Source organism: Furipterus horrens, unplaced genomic scaffold (assembly GCF_987537825.1).
Source record: "Furipterus horrens unplaced genomic scaffold, mFurHor1.1.pri manual_scaffold_11, whole genome shotgun sequence".
NCBI lineage: Eukaryota > Metazoa > Chordata > Mammalia > Chiroptera > Furipteridae > Furipterus > Furipterus horrens.
Genome location: NW_028327181.1, coordinates 45183074 through 45200451, shown reverse-complemented (window position 1 = coordinate 45200451; position 17378 = coordinate 45183074). Strand labels below are relative to the sequence as shown.

Here is a 17378-nt window from a genome sequence, read left to right as displayed (position 1 = left end):
ACAGCCACAAGGCTGGGGAGTGGTCACTGCCACTTCCTGCTGTACAGGTAGGGAGGGGCCTGGTTTCACAAGGCATCAGACCCAGACTCATTCTGTCCCCAGGCTGGCTGAGGAGGGGAAGATTAGGCCCGAGGTCTGGGTGTCCTCAGGCAGCGCAAACTCGGGTGGTCGGGTCAAGAGGCTCCAGCCACTGGGCCACCGTGTCCCTCACTGTGGATGGTCTTGTTTCCTGGGTTTGGTCTGTGCGTTCAGGGGTCAGGGTTGTCTGCGTCTGTGTGGAGCCCTAGGCCTTGGCTGGGTGACTGGCTTGGTGATGCTGTCTCACCTGAGAGAGCCAGAGGCTCTGCGTACTGTGCTCAACCTGGTCAGTGCAGACTTTGCACCAGGGCGGTGTCCTTGGGGCAGGAGAAGCCCCCCTCTCCTCCCTCCCCCAAAGCTCCTTGTCCCACCCCTCCAGGGTGAGCTCAAGGGTTGAGCCTTGCCCCTGCCTGCCAGCCTGTTACCTCACCACTCCGGGCCTTCTGTGAAGGGGGCTTTGTCCAGGGCGACCTGAAGTCCCTTCCTGCTCAGTTGGTGTGGTCCTTGTTCAGCACAGCAGTGCCCCAACCCCGACTCAGGCCTGTCCCTGAGCTACAGGGCTGCGCTCTCAGCCGGTGGCCCTCCTGAGGCTCTAGATTGGGGTACACAGGGGCCCAGGGCATGACTGACCAGCTGTATGTCCCAGTGTTATCTCCACGGTCCTTCCTCTCCAGCTTAGACTTCACACACAGGCCCTCATTTCAGAGATAACCTCCTTCGGCAGGAAGCCCAAAGCTCACCTGTCCTCTCCAAGGTCCCCTCCAGCCCTGAGTGCTGCTGCGGGGACTCGTTCCCCTGGGATACCGACTAGAACACTCATCTCCAAATAGCTTGCTCATCTGCATCCCTTTTCCCTCCTGACAGAGGGTCCTCCTCAGGGACTCCACGCCACACCATGGGAGACAAGCCAGTTCCACCTCCTCCCCCTCCCCCCCTCTACTGGGTCTGTTCCCTGGATGTGCCAACTACAGTTGACCCTTGAACAACACGGGTTTGAACTGCAAGGGTCCACTTATACATGAATTTTTACCAATAAATATACTGGAAAATTTTCTGAAAAAACAGATGAACCTTAAAATTTTCCTAATAACATTTTCCTTTCTCTAGCCTACTTCACTGTAAGAATACAGTATATATATATATAATACATATAACATACAAAATACATCTTAGTCGACTGTTATCAGTAAAACTTCCAGTCAGTAGTAGGCTATCAGTAGTTAAGTTTGGAGAGAGTCAAAAGTTATACATGGATTTTCCCAACCCCCACTTTGTTCAACGGCCAACTGTAACCTGCATTCATTTGCTGGGGCAGCCTTGACAAAGTACCAGGCTCGAGGCGGCTTAAGCAGCAGCAGCAATTTACTGCCTCATAGTCTGGAGGCTGGAGTCCAAGGTCAAGTTTGTCAGCAGGGCTGGTTTCTCTGGAGGCCACTTTCTCACTGGGTCCTCGTCCGCTGCGGCCTTGGCTCTCTCTCCTCTCTGGGGAAACCATGAACCCCCTGGACACACCATTCCTGCAGCTAGCACTTCCTCACGGCTTGGCTTCCCCAGCCCATCCCTGTGCCAACCTTCTCACCTCAGCGCTCTTCAAACTGCCCCCAAAACAGCTCCTGCCAAGGCCAGATGCCACATGTTGCTCAAGGGACCACTTCTGACCCTGTTTACTTGGGCACAGCCAGTGGCAGCCCACCTTCCCTGGCAACTTCTCGTTCTCTACAGTCTTTCAGGACCAGAATCTGTGTCCCTGCCTTAGGCAGCCTCATCAGCCCCCCACCCCCAGCCTCCATCTCCCCCAACCGGTGGGTCTAAACCACCTCCTTGACTCTCCACCGGGAAGTGCCACAGTCACCCCAAGCCCTCCCTGGCCTAGAGTAAAGTTGTAATGTTTCCACACTCCCAACCCTGTCCACTCAGCTGCACCAAGCCAACCCCAATGGTGCCCCAGGCTCCACCCCATCCCAGGCCCCCTGCAGCCCTCCCTGGGTGTATCCACCACAGTGTGTCACCAATGTCCCAGGCCAAGGCACTGTCCCCTCTCCCTGTTCCACTGTGCATCCCTGCCCATCCTGCTCCACGCAGTAGCTCAAGAGCTGGAAAGAGGACACTTGAGTAAATTCATGGTCAAGCTGTGTGGCCTCAGACAACTTTCTAGACCTCTCTGGATCTGTTTCATCATCTGTAAAGTGAAGAGGATAGTCTTTACTTCCCGAGGTTGTAGAGGCTGACTAAGAAGTGTGTGAGCTGGTAGTTCTCAGCACAGGCCCCACTGCTTCCTCCCTGTGGGCTCTGGGCTGGGTGATCTGACCCCTTTAAGACTGAGCCCTTCGTCTATAAAGTGGGAATAGCAGTTCCCACATTACATATTGTGAGAATCCAGTAGGTTATAGGAAAGCATTCAGCACTGAGTCTGGCACATAGTAAAACTTGGCAGTGTTGATTTAAAAAAAAATATGTTTATTGACTTTAGAGAGGGAGGAAGGGGGAGGGAGAGGGAGAAAGAGAGAAACAACAATCAGTTGCCTCCCATATGCTCCCCCACAACCTGAAATCAAACCCACAATATTTTCGTGCAAGGGACAACGCTCCAACCAACTGAGCTACCCAGCAAGGGTGGTGTTAATTATTCTTATTATTTTCAAAATGCGATTCTTGTCACGACAATCCTGACAGTGTAAACTTTGCCATGGCTCCCCACTGCTTTGGGGCTGCGCACTAGAGTCTTGCCCAGCCTCCACGGCCACATGGGCGGGGCCTTCCCGCTGTCCCATGTGCTTCTCCCTCCACATGCCCCATCACTCTGCTCCTCTCCCCACGTGGCCTTTGCACACGCTGTCCCATCTGCTGGAGCACTTCCCTCTTCCACTTGATTAGTTCCCTCAGATCTCCACGCAGGGTCAACTGGGGGAAGCTTCTTGGCCTTCCAGTGTGGTGTTTGGCCCCATGCATGGTGGCCTGGCCTTCGCAACTCTATTCTCGTGGTAGTTACCCCCTTATTGATGTGGCTCTTTGCCTAACGTCTGTGTCCACCATGAAACTGGGAGCTCCACGAGGACAGAGGCCATGCCTGGTTCCACTTGACTCTGGGAGCCCCTGGCACCCTGCACAGTGCCTGGCACAACCAAGAGTTGAGGAATGAGCAACACTTGCTCTCTGTGCTGGCTGTGGAGGCTGGGCACCTGCAAGGGAGGTGGGACCCTGAACCCACCAGAGACCAGAAAGGTCATGTGGGCAAGCCCTGCTGCCAGCAGTCCCCCAGACACCTTTCCAGAGCAGACGGAAGCAGCGGCCAGTCATGCCGATGCCAGCAATAACAATAACAGCCCTTGATTCCAGCCTAGGCACTGTGCCCAGCTTCCTATTTCTCTCTGAATGCTTCCCTCAGCCTCGGGAATAGGCAGCACCATTAGTACACACACTTGCAGGTGAGGAGAACCGAGGGGCTGCATGACTTGCTGAGGTCAGATCCAGGACGGGAGCCGCACCTGAGCCAGAGCTCTGAGCTGCCCAACTCCACGTGCCCTGGGCTGCTCTGAGTGCCATGGGCCCTCCTCCAGCTTAGCTCTCCTCTCTGAGCTTCTCTTCACCTGAAAAATGGAGCGCTGGAGCCCAGGGATGCTTGCCTGAGGTTTGCTGGAGGCCCCAGGCAAGCCTGTTGGCCACTTGCAGCTGCTGGCCTCTCAGTCCTTCCTGGTCAAACCCCTGGAGGCCAAGGAGTAGCAGGCAGGGAGTGTGGCTGTGGGAGCTGCCATGAGCCCGAAACAGCCCTGCCCCTTCTCCCCTCCTCTGTCTCCTCAAATGTCACGCAGACCTGGAGGTCGGGGTTGGACCCTGCAGCCCTGAATTCTGGGAGCTCACTGTCTCCAATTCTTTTTTTCCTCATTTTCACTTTTTCTCTTTTTAAATCTACATTTTTGTTTGTCCCTTTGAATCAGACACGCATTCTCGTTTCAAAAATCAAACCACAAAAAACGCTTACAGTGAGATAATCACTGTCATCAATTTCTTGTGTATCTTTTCCAGTTTTTCTACATGTAAATCAAAGCAAGCATGAATTTATCTTCTTACACACACACTCTCCTTACAAAAAGACAGGCCTGCGTGTGTGTTAGCGACAACACACGGTTCTGCACCCTACTCCATGCAGTAGCAGGCCTGGGGAAGCTTCCCTCTCAGTGCACAGAGATGGCTTCTGTGGATGAAGTACACCAGCTGCAGGGCAGCGCTCCACTGCGGGACGTACCGTGGTGGACGGCAATACATCGATGAGCAGTTTGGATGCAGGATTCCCTTTGTGCACAGGCTCTGCAGGACACTTTACCAGCAATGGCCTCCTTCCTCCCGCCCCCTCCTTTCTCTGAAACAGCTTCATGAGATAGGACCCCCATGCCACACGATCGGCCTCTAAGGTGCACATGATATGGTGGACTTTGTATGACACAGGTCTGCGGGCGCGCACACGCCCCGTGATGGCTGCAGTCCTTTCCTCTTTGCGCCCTCTCCTGCCAGGCAATCGCCCCCTCAGCCTCCCCCGTCCACTGGGACCTCCCTTGTCACTCTGTATAGTTGCTTCCGGTGGTCCGCTCTCTGGCCTCAAGTACCTGACACATGTGCCCATTTGCTGCAGCTGCCCTGCCCTCCTCTGCAGCCACTCACCATGTCACAGGGCCTGCGCTCCACCTGCACTGAGGCACCGGGTCCTCCTCCAGAGCTGTGGCTTCAGCACTACCATGTGCCACTGACTCCCTGATCTCTGTGATGCACCCGCTCCAACTCCCTGGTGGTGCCTAACAGACATCTGAAACCAACACGTCCCAAGCTGATATCCAGTCTTTCTTCCTCCACCGGCTCTGCCCACAGCCCTCCTCACCTCAGCTACGGCCTCTCCGTCCTCACCCTTGTTGATCTCAGAAACGTTGGAGGTGCTTGTGGCTCCCCTGTAGATCCTGCTGGCGCTGCCTGCCGCACATACTGACTGGCACTCCCATCACTTCTCTCCGCCTCCCCAGCCCCATGCCTGGTTCAGGCCCCCTGCAGCAGCCAGCCAGAGGGGTCCTGTGACGACTGAGGTCCAATTCCATCGGTTCTCGACCAAAACGTCCCATGGTCCAACCTCACTCATAGTCAAAGCCAAGTCCTCACCATGGCTCACAATGCCCTGTACCCCTGCCCCTAGAAGCCACCTGATTGCTCTAGTTTCTATCAAGTTCCCTTCTGCTCCCGGGGGGCTGCCTGCAGCAGGTGCCGCCAGCCTCTGGCTTGGCACAACCCCCTCCCCCCACCCCGAATTGCTGGGCACCTGACTGGCTGTCAGTGAATCTTGTGGGAGGAAGAAGAGAGACAAGAGCAAAGTGAAGAGGCAGAGGAGGTGAGGAGCTGGTGAGAAGGAGGTTCCCTCGCTCACAGTCACCCCTCAGCTCCCCGCCCCTTGTCTGAGAAGCGCCTTGAGCTGTCCCTGTTTCACAGCTGAGCAAGCTGAGGCTCCAAAGCCACCTGAAGGCACAGAGTCAGCAAGTAGCAGAACCATGGCCAGAACCTCTCTGTTCTGGGTTCTTCTATGCAAAACCCTAAGGGACCAAAGAATCTGCTTCGGGGCCTGAAGACTAAACAGAAGTTCAGTGAGTGGAGAGTTGGACATTAGCTGGGGGTCTGTCTTCAGCCACGCTGGGCCCTGTATGTCCTGTTCTTTGATCCTTGGACAGTGGGAAGGAGGAGGAGTACTGAGACTTCAGGTCCCAGAGCGGCCACGCCCAAGTTCTCCCCCCATTCCCTTCATCTAACAAGCCACAGCCTCTGCATCCTATAGTGCAGATTCTCAAGAGTGGACTGGTCATCAGCCTCACAGTGCGCATATGGCCGTGGGTCAAATGTCTGTCCTGGGTCAATCAGCTATACCCAAAGACAGCCACTGCCTTCTCAGCAAGCGCAGGAACTGGGAGGAGAGGGCAGGGACTTCAGGTACCAGCCACACACGTGGCACCTCTGGCCACTTGCGCTACCCAGCAGCTTCGTCGGGTCTTGCTTCCTCCTTGTGAAGGACACAGAGTACAGCTTATTACTCCCGTCCTACAGATGAAGAAATGAGGCCCAGAGAGGGCAAAGGGCTTTACTGAGGCCACACAGCCAGTCAGTGGCAGTGCGGGGGATCAGAGGAGGCCTGCCACACCTTGTTTCTGCTCCCTCAGCCCCTGGCATGGGGCCTCACAGGCCCAGCCGGAGCTCCGCTGAGACACACCGCCTTGCCTGCCTTCGGCCAGCAGCCTGGTCCTCCCCAATGCATTATTCACGCTCCCAAGAGCTGGCCAGCTCCAGTTACGCTGACCAAAGCCCTGGGCACCTGCCCTGTCTGCTCCCTTCTCCCTTTCCCAGGATGTGGAGGGTCCAAGGCTCCCTTTTAAGGCCACTTGTTGGTTTTTAAACATCCTATCTGGCTCAGGAGATGCAGCCCCACTTTCAGCCCAGTACAGATGTGCTGGGTGGTCTGGGGCAGGTGGCTTCCCATCTCTGTGGCTCAGTGTCTTCCTCTGTGAAGAGGCAGCGACACAGCACTCACTTCGGTGGGCTGAACCAGGTGAAGCACAGGGAGGGCTTCTCCCACATCAGCACGGCAGCCCTGGTTGCAGCCTCAAGGCCGAGACGGTCTCCCCGGGTACAGGCCTCAGACGGGCTCCCCTTCCCCTGGGTAAACGACACCCACGCACTTTCCACCACAGCTTGAGGGTGAAACCCAAGGCGGCCTCTTGAGCGGATGAATTATGGATCCGCCCTCTTGGAAACCTGGTCCCGACCAGAAGCAGTTCAGCTGTCCCTCCCCAGGCCACCCAGGCCAGTCCCAGCGGCTCAGAACCGGAGGCCACTGGTGCAGCCACAGGCAGGAGACCCAGCAGGATCCCTTGTCTCCAGGTCCCTGAGCTTGTGACACCGACCCCAACCGAGTGGGGAGCAGGCAGCCACCATGGCAAAGGAGGACGAAGATGAGAAGAAACCGAAGAAAGGGAAGAGGGGGAAGAAGGGGCAGGAGCCGGAGAAGCCCAAACGGAGCCTGAAGGGGACGTCGCGGCTGTTCATGGGCTTCCGCGACCGCACACCCAAGATCTCCAAGAAGGGCCAGTTCCGGAGTGCGTCAGCCTTCTTCTGGGGCCTGCACACCGGCCCGCAGAAGACCAAACGCAAGAAGAAGGCACGCACTGTGCTCCAATCGACCTCGAAGCTCATGACACAGATGCGCGTGGGCAAGAAGAAGCGCGCCATGCGGGGCAAGAAGCCGTCCTTCATGGTCATCCGCTTCCCCGGCCGGCGGGGCTACGGCCGCCTCCGGCCACGCGCCCAGTCGCTCAGCAAGGCGTCCACGGCCATCAACTGGCTCACCAAGAAGTTCCTCATCAAGAAGGCCGAGGAGGCCGGCAGCGAGCGGGCCACCGTGGATGCCTGGCTCCAACGCACAGGCTCTCACGTGGGCTCCCGCAAGCTGCCCTTCCCATCGGGGGCCGAGATCCTGCGGCCTGGAGGCCGCCTGCGGAGATTCCCCCGAAGCCACAGCATCTACGAATCGGGAGAGCCCGTGGGCTTCCTGCCCTTTGAGGATGAGGCCCCGTTCCGGCATGCGGGCTCCCGCAAGTCGCTGTATGGACTCGAGGGCTTCCAAGACCTGGGCGAGTACTATGACTACCACCGTGAGGGGGACAGCTACTACGACCAGCAGTCGCTGTACCACTACGAGGAGCAGGAGCCCCACCTGGCTGCTTATGGCCCTTACGGCCCTTATGGCCCTTATGGCCCTTACAACCCAGCCTGGCCACCCTACGGAGACAACCCCCACGCGTATCCACCGGAGGAGCCCTACGACTACTACCATCTGGACTATTATGGTAGCCCTTACTACCCCACATCTACCTACGGATACAGCTACGGCTATGATGATTATGAGCCCCCCTACGCTCCCCCAGGGGGTTACGTGTCTCCCTACAGCTACTATGAAGGTTTTGAGGGCGAGCCATACCCTCACAGCTACTACCTGGACCCCTTCGCCCCTTACAGTGGGCCGTACCTGCCCTACGGCCTCCCATACGATGCACCCGCCTTTGATCCCTACAGCGCGCCCTACAGCCCGCCCTACAGCGCGCCCTACAGCCCGCCCTACAGCGCGCCCTACAGCGCGCCCTACGGCTACCCCTACGCGGAAGGCATCTTTGGTGGCGGGGACCAGGCCATATACCCCCCCGAAGTGCCCTATCTTTACCCGGAGGAGTCGGCCTTCCCCTACCCATGGGTGCCACCACCCATCCTGTCGCCCCACAATCCTTACGCCCACCCCATGGATGACATCGCGGAGCTGGAGGAGCTGGAGGAGCCGGAGGAGGCGGCCAGGGAGCGGCAGGGCACCTCCTTTCGCCTGCCCAGCGCCACCTTCTTCGAGCAGCAAGGCATGGACAAGCCCGCCAGGTCCAAGCTCTCCCTCATCCGCAGGTTCCGCCTCTTCCCGCGGCCCCAGGTGAAGCTGTTCGGGAAAGAGAAGCTGGAGGTGCCCCTGCCCCCCTCCCTGGACATCCCTCTGCCGCTGGGGGATGAGGAGGAGGAGGAGGAAGAGGAAGAGCTGCCCCGAGTGCACAGGGGACCCTACGCCTACCCCTTCTGGGGCTTCCTCACGCCGCGCGAGCGCAACCTCCAGCGGGCCCTGTCGGCCTTCGGCGCTCACCGCATCCACCGCGCCCACCGCGGCCTGGGCTTCGGTCCTGATTTCGGCTACCCCTCCCCTCGCCCAGCCACCTCGCTTGCACGCTTTCTCAAAAAGACGCTGTCGGAAAAGAAGCCCGCCTCGCGGCTCAGGGGCAGCCAGAAGGCCCGGCGCGGAGGCCCGGCAGTTAGGGAGGCGGCCTACAAGCGCTTTGGCTACAAGTTGGCCGGCATGGACCCCGACCGACCCAGCACGCCCATAGTGCTGAGGAGGACCCAGGCGCGGGCGCGCAACAACAACAACTCGCACGGCCTGCCCGCGCCCGCGCCCGCGCCCGCGCCCGTCCCCGCGCCCGTCCCCGCGCCCGCACCCGCGCCGCCTGCCCACTGGAGCGCGCTGCTGTCTCCGCCCTCGCCCCGGCGGCCCCCCAGCCCTGGGCCGCCGCCCGCCAGTCCCCTCTCCCCAGCTCTCTCGGGCCTGCCCCGGCCAGCCTCGCCCTACGGCTCGCTCCGTCGCCATCCGCCGCCCTGGGCCGCCCCGGCCCACGTGCCACCGGCCCACGTGCCACCACCTGGCTCGCTCCGCCGCCACCCGCCGCCCTGGGCCGCGCCGGCCCACGTGCCGTTCACACCGCAGGCCAGCTGGTGGGCCTTCGTGGAGCCCCCTCCAGTGAGCCCCGAGGTGCCCCTTGACCTGCTGGCCTTCTCTGGACCTGGGCCCTCCTACCGGGGCTCCCGCCGGCGAGGGGCGTCCTTCAGCTTCCCCCGGACCTCACCATCGGCATCTCGGAGGCAGGCCTGGCCGCCCCTGCCTTCTCCCCAGCCCTCTCTGAGGAGTCTGCCGGGCCTGGGCTACCGATCCCCCTTGGGCCCTGGGTCTCCTCAGCTTTCCATGCGGGCTGGCCCCTTCCAGCCCACCTTCTCGCCCCTGCCTCGCCGTCCCCGATCACTGCGGGAGCCCCTTTCCCCACACCGTGTCTCTGGGCGGCTGGGCACCCCACAGTCGCCCTTGCCTTCTCCTCTACTGGGCCCCAGCCGGAGGGGCTACTCGCTCAACCTGTCCTCGCGCCTCCCACACACGTGGCGCCGCCTCAGCGAGCCACCCACCAGGGCCGTGAAGCCCAGGGTGCGCCAGTCCTTCCAGCGGTCTCTCAGTCCTGGGCCGTGGCGTGCACCAGTGGCTTCGGCTGCAGCTGCCCCTGAGGTCCGGGAGAGACAGCAGGAATCGGAGGACTCAGAAGTGCCCTGGACGGTGCCCCCACTGGTCCCCAGCTGGGACGTGGACATGCCTCCCACTCAGCGCCCATCCTCGCCCTGGCCAGGACGGGCAGGCAGCCGCCGGGGCTTTTCCAGGCCACCACCGATACCGGAAAACCCCTTTCTCCAGCATGTCGGCCCTGTGCCATCCCCTGACCCCCAGCTGGAGGACCCAGCCTCTGACTTCACCACTGTCTTGCTGGGTAGACATCATGACCTTGGGCCTGGAGAGCTGGCCAAATCGGCCAGCCCCAGCCCTGAGAAGCCCAAAGAAGAGACTTCCACCGGGGACCCCCAGCCACCAGCAGAGCCCCAGCCCCCGACCCCAAAGCCTCCCAAGAGTTCTCCCCCAGAGAAGAAGGTGTTAAGGCTCAGCCTCTCCTACCCTCTGGCCGAATGTGACCGGATGAGAGCCACGTGGCCACCATGGCGCCGCTGGGGAACACTGCGCAGTGCCCCAGCCCCCTTGGAGCCCACTCGGGCCCTGGGGCCGCTGCCCAAAGCAGGTGTGCTGCACCAGGCAGGCCCTGGGCGTTGTGCTATAGTCATGCCTCAAGTGCAAAAGCAGAGCTCTTCCCAGCGGGCTGGTCCTGCCACCCCACAGCCCTCTACCCAGCTGCCTGAGGACCCAGCACCCAGCCCCAAGACAAGAGCCTGGACTCTGCTCTGGTCCTGCCTCTGGCTGCCAGCGAAGACTCGCCAACCCTGGCCACAAGTACACGCCTGCCCCCCATCCTGCCGCCTGGGTCCTGAAGCCACCTATCTGCCCCACGGGGCCCCCTGGTCAGAGGTTGGCCCCAAAAGCTGGCGGAACAAGGTATGAGGACACAGGTCAGAAGGAGGGCTTGGGGTTCTGTCCTGGGAAACAGGGTAGGAGACAGCCTCAGGACCCTGGAGAGCTGCTGCTTTCTTGGGCCTCAGTCTTCCCATCTGTAACTTGGGCAGAACAGCCCCAGGCACAGGACAGAGGCACCAGAAACTCCTCCCAAGTCACTTTGGGGAAGGAATCTTGTCCTAGCCTGGGCTCTGAGGAGCCCTGTCCCAGTGCAGTCTGGATGGCATCTCTCGCCCTGGCTGCCCCTCAGATTCTGGCTGAGAACGAAACTGCAGGACTTGCCTGTCCGCTCTGCCCCTGTCCCACCCCCACACCCATATTCATAATGTTTCTCTTGCTTCCTCCTGATCCCTGCCCCCTCCACCCCCAGCTGGAGTCTTCTCTCTCTCTGGGGTTCCTGCTTAAGGGCAGTTCCCTGGACTGCAGGGTTCTGGACTACCTGAGGGGAGGGGCTTGAGAACCAAACTTCCAGCCTCTTCACTGCACAACGGGGAAACCGAAGCCCAGAAGGTCCCACAGTGGCCCAAGGCTGAGCCAAGATTCCTCCCCAGTCTCGCCACCTGTGGGGTGAGGGGCAGGCAGCTTTCTGAGGGTGCCAAGCCCCTGCCTGGCTGTCATGGTCTGTGGTGGAATGTGAGCCCCATGCTGAGTGGCCGTCAGTGAAGGGGGAGTGGTCACCAGAGCCTCCCCAGGGACGCCTCGGGTGGGCGGGGCATGCAGGGGCAGCAGGCAGTTCTCAACCTATGCAGACCGTGCCCCATGCAGCGGGCAGCCAGCACGCCCAGCAATGGCGACAGGGCCGGCCTGGCTGCTGGGGGGGCCCTGGCCCCGGCGGCGGGTGCCCAGAGCCGTGTGGGCCACAGCGTTGCGGGAGCGGGCTGCAGGGCGCCCTGGGGTGAGGGGCAAGGATGCCTGGGCGCTCCTCACCCTGGAATACGTGAGTGGCTGAATTATTCAGGGTTTGCGGCCACTGGCACACGTGGGCAGGCTGGTGGGCGGGAGGCCAGGGCCTCAGGCGATACTACCTGTGTCCTACTTAGCACGCAGGGCTCCCTCCCGGTGTCCCCTTTCCTCACCTGCTCAGGGAGGGGTGTGGGCTGGATCTGAGAGGCTGAAGAGTCGTGTGGGTCACAGGTGTGCCTGCGTGCCTGGGCCGTGTGCTCGGGGGTACCGCAGCCAAACAGGGAGACTGTGTGTGTGTGTGTACCAGACTCTAAGAAGCTGTGGCATTCATGGGATCACATGTGTGCATAGGCACAGAGGAGACCCTGCCGCCCAAAGGTGGCATCAGGACTTCTGTCTCGAAACCTCCAAGTGTGGGGACAACCCGAGGTGTCCATGCACATGACATGGTGTCGAATGGACACTGAGAGTACCTGCCTCCAGCCAGGCACCACAGGCCTTCACGCATGTCAGCGGGCATCTGGCAAGACCACAGGTGTGCATGGGAGCTGTCTGAGCTGCAGATGCCATCGTGTGTAGGTCTACGCGTGTGGGCCTCTGTGTTTGCCCCGGCCTAGGCACCAGGGTACAGCACAGAGTGGGGCAGTCAGGTCTTGGTCTTCCTGGAGGCCCCATGCACCAAGATACAAACTATCAAGTTGTCACATAAGCAAAGACTTGGGGTCCACCCTAGAAAAGGATGTCAGCAGTCGGAGAGCCTGGGAGGCTCGGAAGGCTTCCGGCAAGGCAGTGTGCAGCGCTCACCCCCTGGGTCAGGACACTGGGAGGCGCGTGGGAACACGCGAGCAGAGGGCAGGCACGGGTCCCCGAGTGAGGCGCTGCAGCCCCTCGCGTTCCAAGGCAAGGCGGCCTGCAGGACCCACTGGCTGTGCTTCAGCTTCCCTCCTTCAAGACAGGAGCAGGCCTCCATCGTGTCTGAGCCAGGAGCCACATGTGGGCGCCTCAGACAGGTGACCTGAGACTCTCTCTCACAGATGCATTCCATCCGAAACCTGCCGTCCGCACGGTTCCCCGAGCAGCAGCGGGAGAATGGTGTGGAGGACATGACACAGCTGGAGTGAGTGGGCGGGTGGCAGGGTCAGTGTGGGGTCACCGGGGGGAGCACCTCCTCTGACAAAGGGCACCTTTCAGAGCCTCAGTTCCCTCTGCGAGGTGAGGGTCACCCAGTGTCACAGAAGCCAAATGTGTGCATAGCCCTGCTCTGTGAGCCAAATGGGCCTGAGTTCAAATCCCAGCCCCACCACTTACCAGCTAGAGGCCCTTGGGCAAGTCACTTTATGTCCATGTGACTCAGCTTCTCATCTACAAGCTGTGGGCAGCACAGCTATTGTTACGAGGGTACTGTCATGTTGGAGGTGCCCACAGCGTGAGGGCCATGCTGGTCAACATCATTGTCCAATTATGGCGACTCAGCCCTCACGTCTGCCCCCTTGGAGCATCCCCAACATCGAGAGTGAGATAAGGACAGTGATTATCATCCCCATTGAACAGATGAAGAAACTGAGGCACGGAGAGGTTAAGTAACTCCCCAAGGCCTCACAGTTAGTTAGCATCGGAAAAAGACTTGAACTCAGGCCTTCCTGGCCGAGGCCCTGTGCTGACTGCCCTTCCTGCTCTCCCAGAGACCTCCAGGAGACCACGGTGCTGTCCAACCTCAAGACCAGATTTGAACGGAACCTCATTTACGTGAGTCCTCGGGTGGCTTGGCCCTGGGTTTAGGTCTGGCAGGCAGCTGCCTCCCTGTCTCCTGGGGCCCCAGTGGGAAGCATAGATTTCTCCTGCTGGGACCACACTTGTGGCCTCTGGTTTCAAGACTGAGGTTTCTACTCTTTGCGCATAACCTACTGGAACCTGGCACTCTGAAACCCAAGGTCTTCGGGCAGTGGATGCCAGGGGCAGAGACCTGGAGACAGGAAGACAACAGAGAAAGCTTCTAGAGTCCTAGAATCCATAGACCTGGGTCCCGGGGCTGGGGAAGCCAAGGGCAGGAAGGGAGCCACTGGATGCAGAACAACAGGAGGAGGCCCAGAACCACAGTGCAGGCAGCGGTGTCACCCAGAAGGGCTCCAGTCACCTCAAAATCCACTGCCCTCCAGACGCCTCCCCGCTGCAGGCAGTAAAGGCCCGGCTTCACTATGAGGCAGAGGAGCCCCTGGAGCCTGGTAATGGCTGTGAAGCAATGAAGCAGGCGGCTGCTGACATCGCAGCCGGCACAGAATCCTGGCTGCGGGGCTTTCCTTATTCCAAAAGCCTCCTAGCCTTCGCCTGGCCAGAACTTGAAATCCTACTACCAGAGCAGATGACCCGTCAAGCTGTTAGAGGGCCCAGGGTTTGAACACTGAGGCCAGGCAGCCAGTTGCCCTGGGAAACAGTGACCCCCATGGAGACTGGGATCCAGGCACCCAGGAGCAGGGGAGGGACACACAGAGCTGTGAGGAGCTAGGCACTGAGGCCACTGTCTGCAAAGCAGACGTATATCGGCAGCATCCTGGTGTCGGTGAATCCATACCAAATGTTTGGAATCTACGGGCTGGAGCAGGTGCAGCAGTACAATGGGCGGGCCCTGGGAGAGAATCCGCCGTGAGTATCTCCTGAGCAGTCCTGGGCTCTTCTGGGTCTCTGTCTGAGCTTGGTGAGTCCCTGGCTGCTCCTCAGCCATAGGTCAGGGCTGGTGGCAGTTGGCAGCCCACCTGCTCAGCCCGACAGTAGCTCCCCCAGCCTGGCCACAGCTCGTACTGAGGTGGAGGCCACTGTGGCTCAGAGCAGCAGGGGAGCATTGGAGGGAACATTTCCCGAGGGTCGGGGTGGAGCAAAACTGGCCGCTTAGCTGGACAAGATGCCCCTTGCCACAGCACCTGCCCCGTGGGAGGTCTGGAAGCACAGAAGGCAGGGCTCCACCACAGTGTTCCTCTGTGGCCTGTCTCTCCAGGCATCTCTTTGCAATTGCAAACCTCGCCTTCGCCAAAATGCTCGATGCCAAACAGAACCAGTGCATAATTATCAGGTAAGCACCATAATTATCAGGGGAGCAGCAGGTCAGGCTGACGGGGGCGGGGATATGGGGGGACCTCAGGTAACAGGTCTGCATCAGACAGACCTGCTGGGGGATCTGGAGAAATCATGTGCTTCTTGGGGCCGGCCCACCTGCCTCTGGCCTCATGGCAGGGTTGAGGGAGCCCACGAGAGGCAGTGCCCTGGTTGAAGCTCACTCTCCCCCTTTGCCTGGTCAGTGGAGAGAGCGGCTCTGGAAAAACTGAGGCCACAAAGCTGATTCTACGCTACCTGGCCACCCTAAACCAGAAACGGGGCATCATGCAGCAGGTATGTCTGTCTCCTCAGGGTTCTCAGCGGAGCACTCCCTGTGCTCCTCCAGAGCCAAGACTTTCTTGGCCCCACTTGAAGGTTGGGAGGTCTGAGCCCAGGGTTGCCCGAGAGTGCTCTTAGGACTTGGGGCTCTCTCCCCTCCCAGGGACCCCCTCCTGCCTGCATCCATGCAGCTCCGGGTCTGTCCCTCCTGGGCCTGGCGAGAGTAGCGGCCGCATGGGCAATCGGATCACTCTGCTTCTCCCACCTGGCCTCACCCTCCTGGTTATGGCTCCCTCCGGCTGGTTCTGAAAGAGACAGGACCGGCCTGAATGTGGGGGAGGTCTGGGTTGGGGGGGCACTGAGGAGGCCAGGCCAGAGTCTGCAGGATCAGAGAGCTGCTCAGAGTATAAGTCCTCTGAACCTGAGAATGTTAGAGATTTCCCAAGGACCTACTATGTACTGGGCCTGAGCTGGGCTGCGGGGGGAGGGGGCGTTTAGGCAGCACAGACTGACTGTTCTAGTGGAGGAGACAGGAAGAAAACCAATCCGCACCTGAATTTTGTGTATGTGAGAGGGTGGTGAGCTGTGGAGAAACGTGGGGTGGAGGATGGGGAGACTTGGGGGCTGTGATGGGAAGTGTGGCAATCAGGGGGAACCCGACTGAGAGGCAAGGGAGGGGCCCCGAGGCTGTCTGGGGGAAGAGCGCATAGGCAGAGGGAACAGCAAGTGCACACGCCCTGGGGTGCAGACAGGCCTGGGGTGCTCTTGGGACTGCAGAGTGGCAGCATGGAGTCCAGGTGAGGGAGGATGGCGGCTCAGGCCAAGGAAGTAGACCCCAGTGCAGTGCAGAGGCCAGCCAGCGGCCTCCTGAGGGACCAGACAAGGTTGTGATAAAGAGGGACCGTCCAAGGGTCTGGCCTGAGCCACAGGCAGCACAGGGCTCCGTCAGCTGGGTGAGCAGTGCTGCAGAGAAGACAGCGGCACCCTCGGGGCATCTACCAGGCGCCTGCAAAGAGGAGGTGGGCGGCCATGGATGCGCCAGGAGCCTGGAGCTCAGGGAAGGTGGGGCTGGAGGCGAAGGTCCACCTGCTCAGACCAGATAGACTCTCAGACACCTCGCCCTGGTCCATGAAGGTCTGTAAGTGGCCGCAATGACCCAGCCAATGGCAATCTCAGCAGGTGACCTTGGGGGCATTGGGCAGGGGCTGCTCAGCCCTCAGGGGAGCAGGTCAGCCCAGGCTCTTTGGTCAGCAGGGTTACTTGTTGGCGGGCCCCTTCTGAGGCCGACCTTGGCCTGAGTCTCCTGGCAGCCAAGCAGGCCGTCCTGTGGCTCCAGGCAGGGCTTTCAAAGCCTCTGCGGGAGTCTCCTGGCAGGAGCGACTGGGCGGGCAGCGTACGTGCACACGGAGCCCGCCTGTGTGCAGGGCCTTCAGTCATGTCCCGCCAGAGCCCCGTTCATAGATGGGGACCCTGAGCCCTGGGTGGGGGTGACTTACCCAGGGTCCCACAGTGAGGGGCTGGAAGAACTGGGATGTAAGTCCAGAGCGAGAGCAGGGAGGATGGCTGGAGCTGTGGGACACGGCAGGCCTGTGAGTTTCTGTGCCTGCACATGGGAGCTGTGACAACGGGCCTGCCAGCTGCACGGCCGTGGGCTTGTTTCCTGTGCTACACATCCTGCTCATGGAACCAGACAGGCCAGAACCAGGGTCAGTGAGGCATGGCTGGATCCGAGGTCTTAACCAATGCCCCGTGTCCCTCATGCGTGGGTATCGCCCTCGTCCAGCCTCCCAGTGGTCAGCAAGATGGTGCCACAGAGCCGGAACCTGCACGCCAACATGCCAGAGACAGTCTCAGGGCTCTGTCCTTAGGCTGGCTTTGCCATGTGTCCTCGCTGGACCCTGTCGTGCTCTGACAAAGGTTCCCCAGGGTGGGGAGTGACTGGAGGCTCTGCACCCCAAGCCATAGGCACCACCCCACTTGGGGGCTGGGTTGATCATCCCACAGGGCCAGGTGTTTACCCACCTGACTTACCTGTCCTGGCCCCTGGCCCCTCGCCATGTGCCCCAGCCCTGCAGTGGGCATGAGGAACAGAGAAGCAGCTGACCCACCCTCAGGTGCTCTCAGGTGACTCCCAGACTAAGGGACAGTACAGGCTGCGGCCCCTGCTGACCCTGATGCACTGAGCAACCCCAGGCTGGCCCCTGCTCCTCTCTGGGCCTCAGTCTACTCCTGCGTACAATGGACACAATATTTCCTGGACTAAACA

General features: G+C 60.3%; 1 protein-coding gene across 1 annotated transcript in view; it reads left to right on the top strand.

Annotated features, from left to right (window-relative positions):
• Positions 1 to 7033: 7033 nt before the first annotated feature.
• The window catches only part of MYO15A (myosin XVA), a 51435-nt gene continuing 41090 nt past the window's right edge, over positions 7034 to 17378 (top strand). Inside the window, exons 1-6 of the mRNA XM_090291229.1 lie at positions 7034 to 10825; positions 12781 to 12863; positions 13429 to 13492; positions 14277 to 14386; positions 14736 to 14810; positions 15037 to 15127. Of these exons, the coding sequence (XP_090147355.1) occupies positions 7034 to 10825; positions 12781 to 12863; positions 13429 to 13492; positions 14277 to 14386; positions 14736 to 14810; positions 15037 to 15127 (4215 nt within the window). The remainder of the gene's footprint in view (positions 10826 to 12780; positions 12864 to 13428; positions 13493 to 14276; positions 14387 to 14735; positions 14811 to 15036; positions 15128 to 17378) is intronic.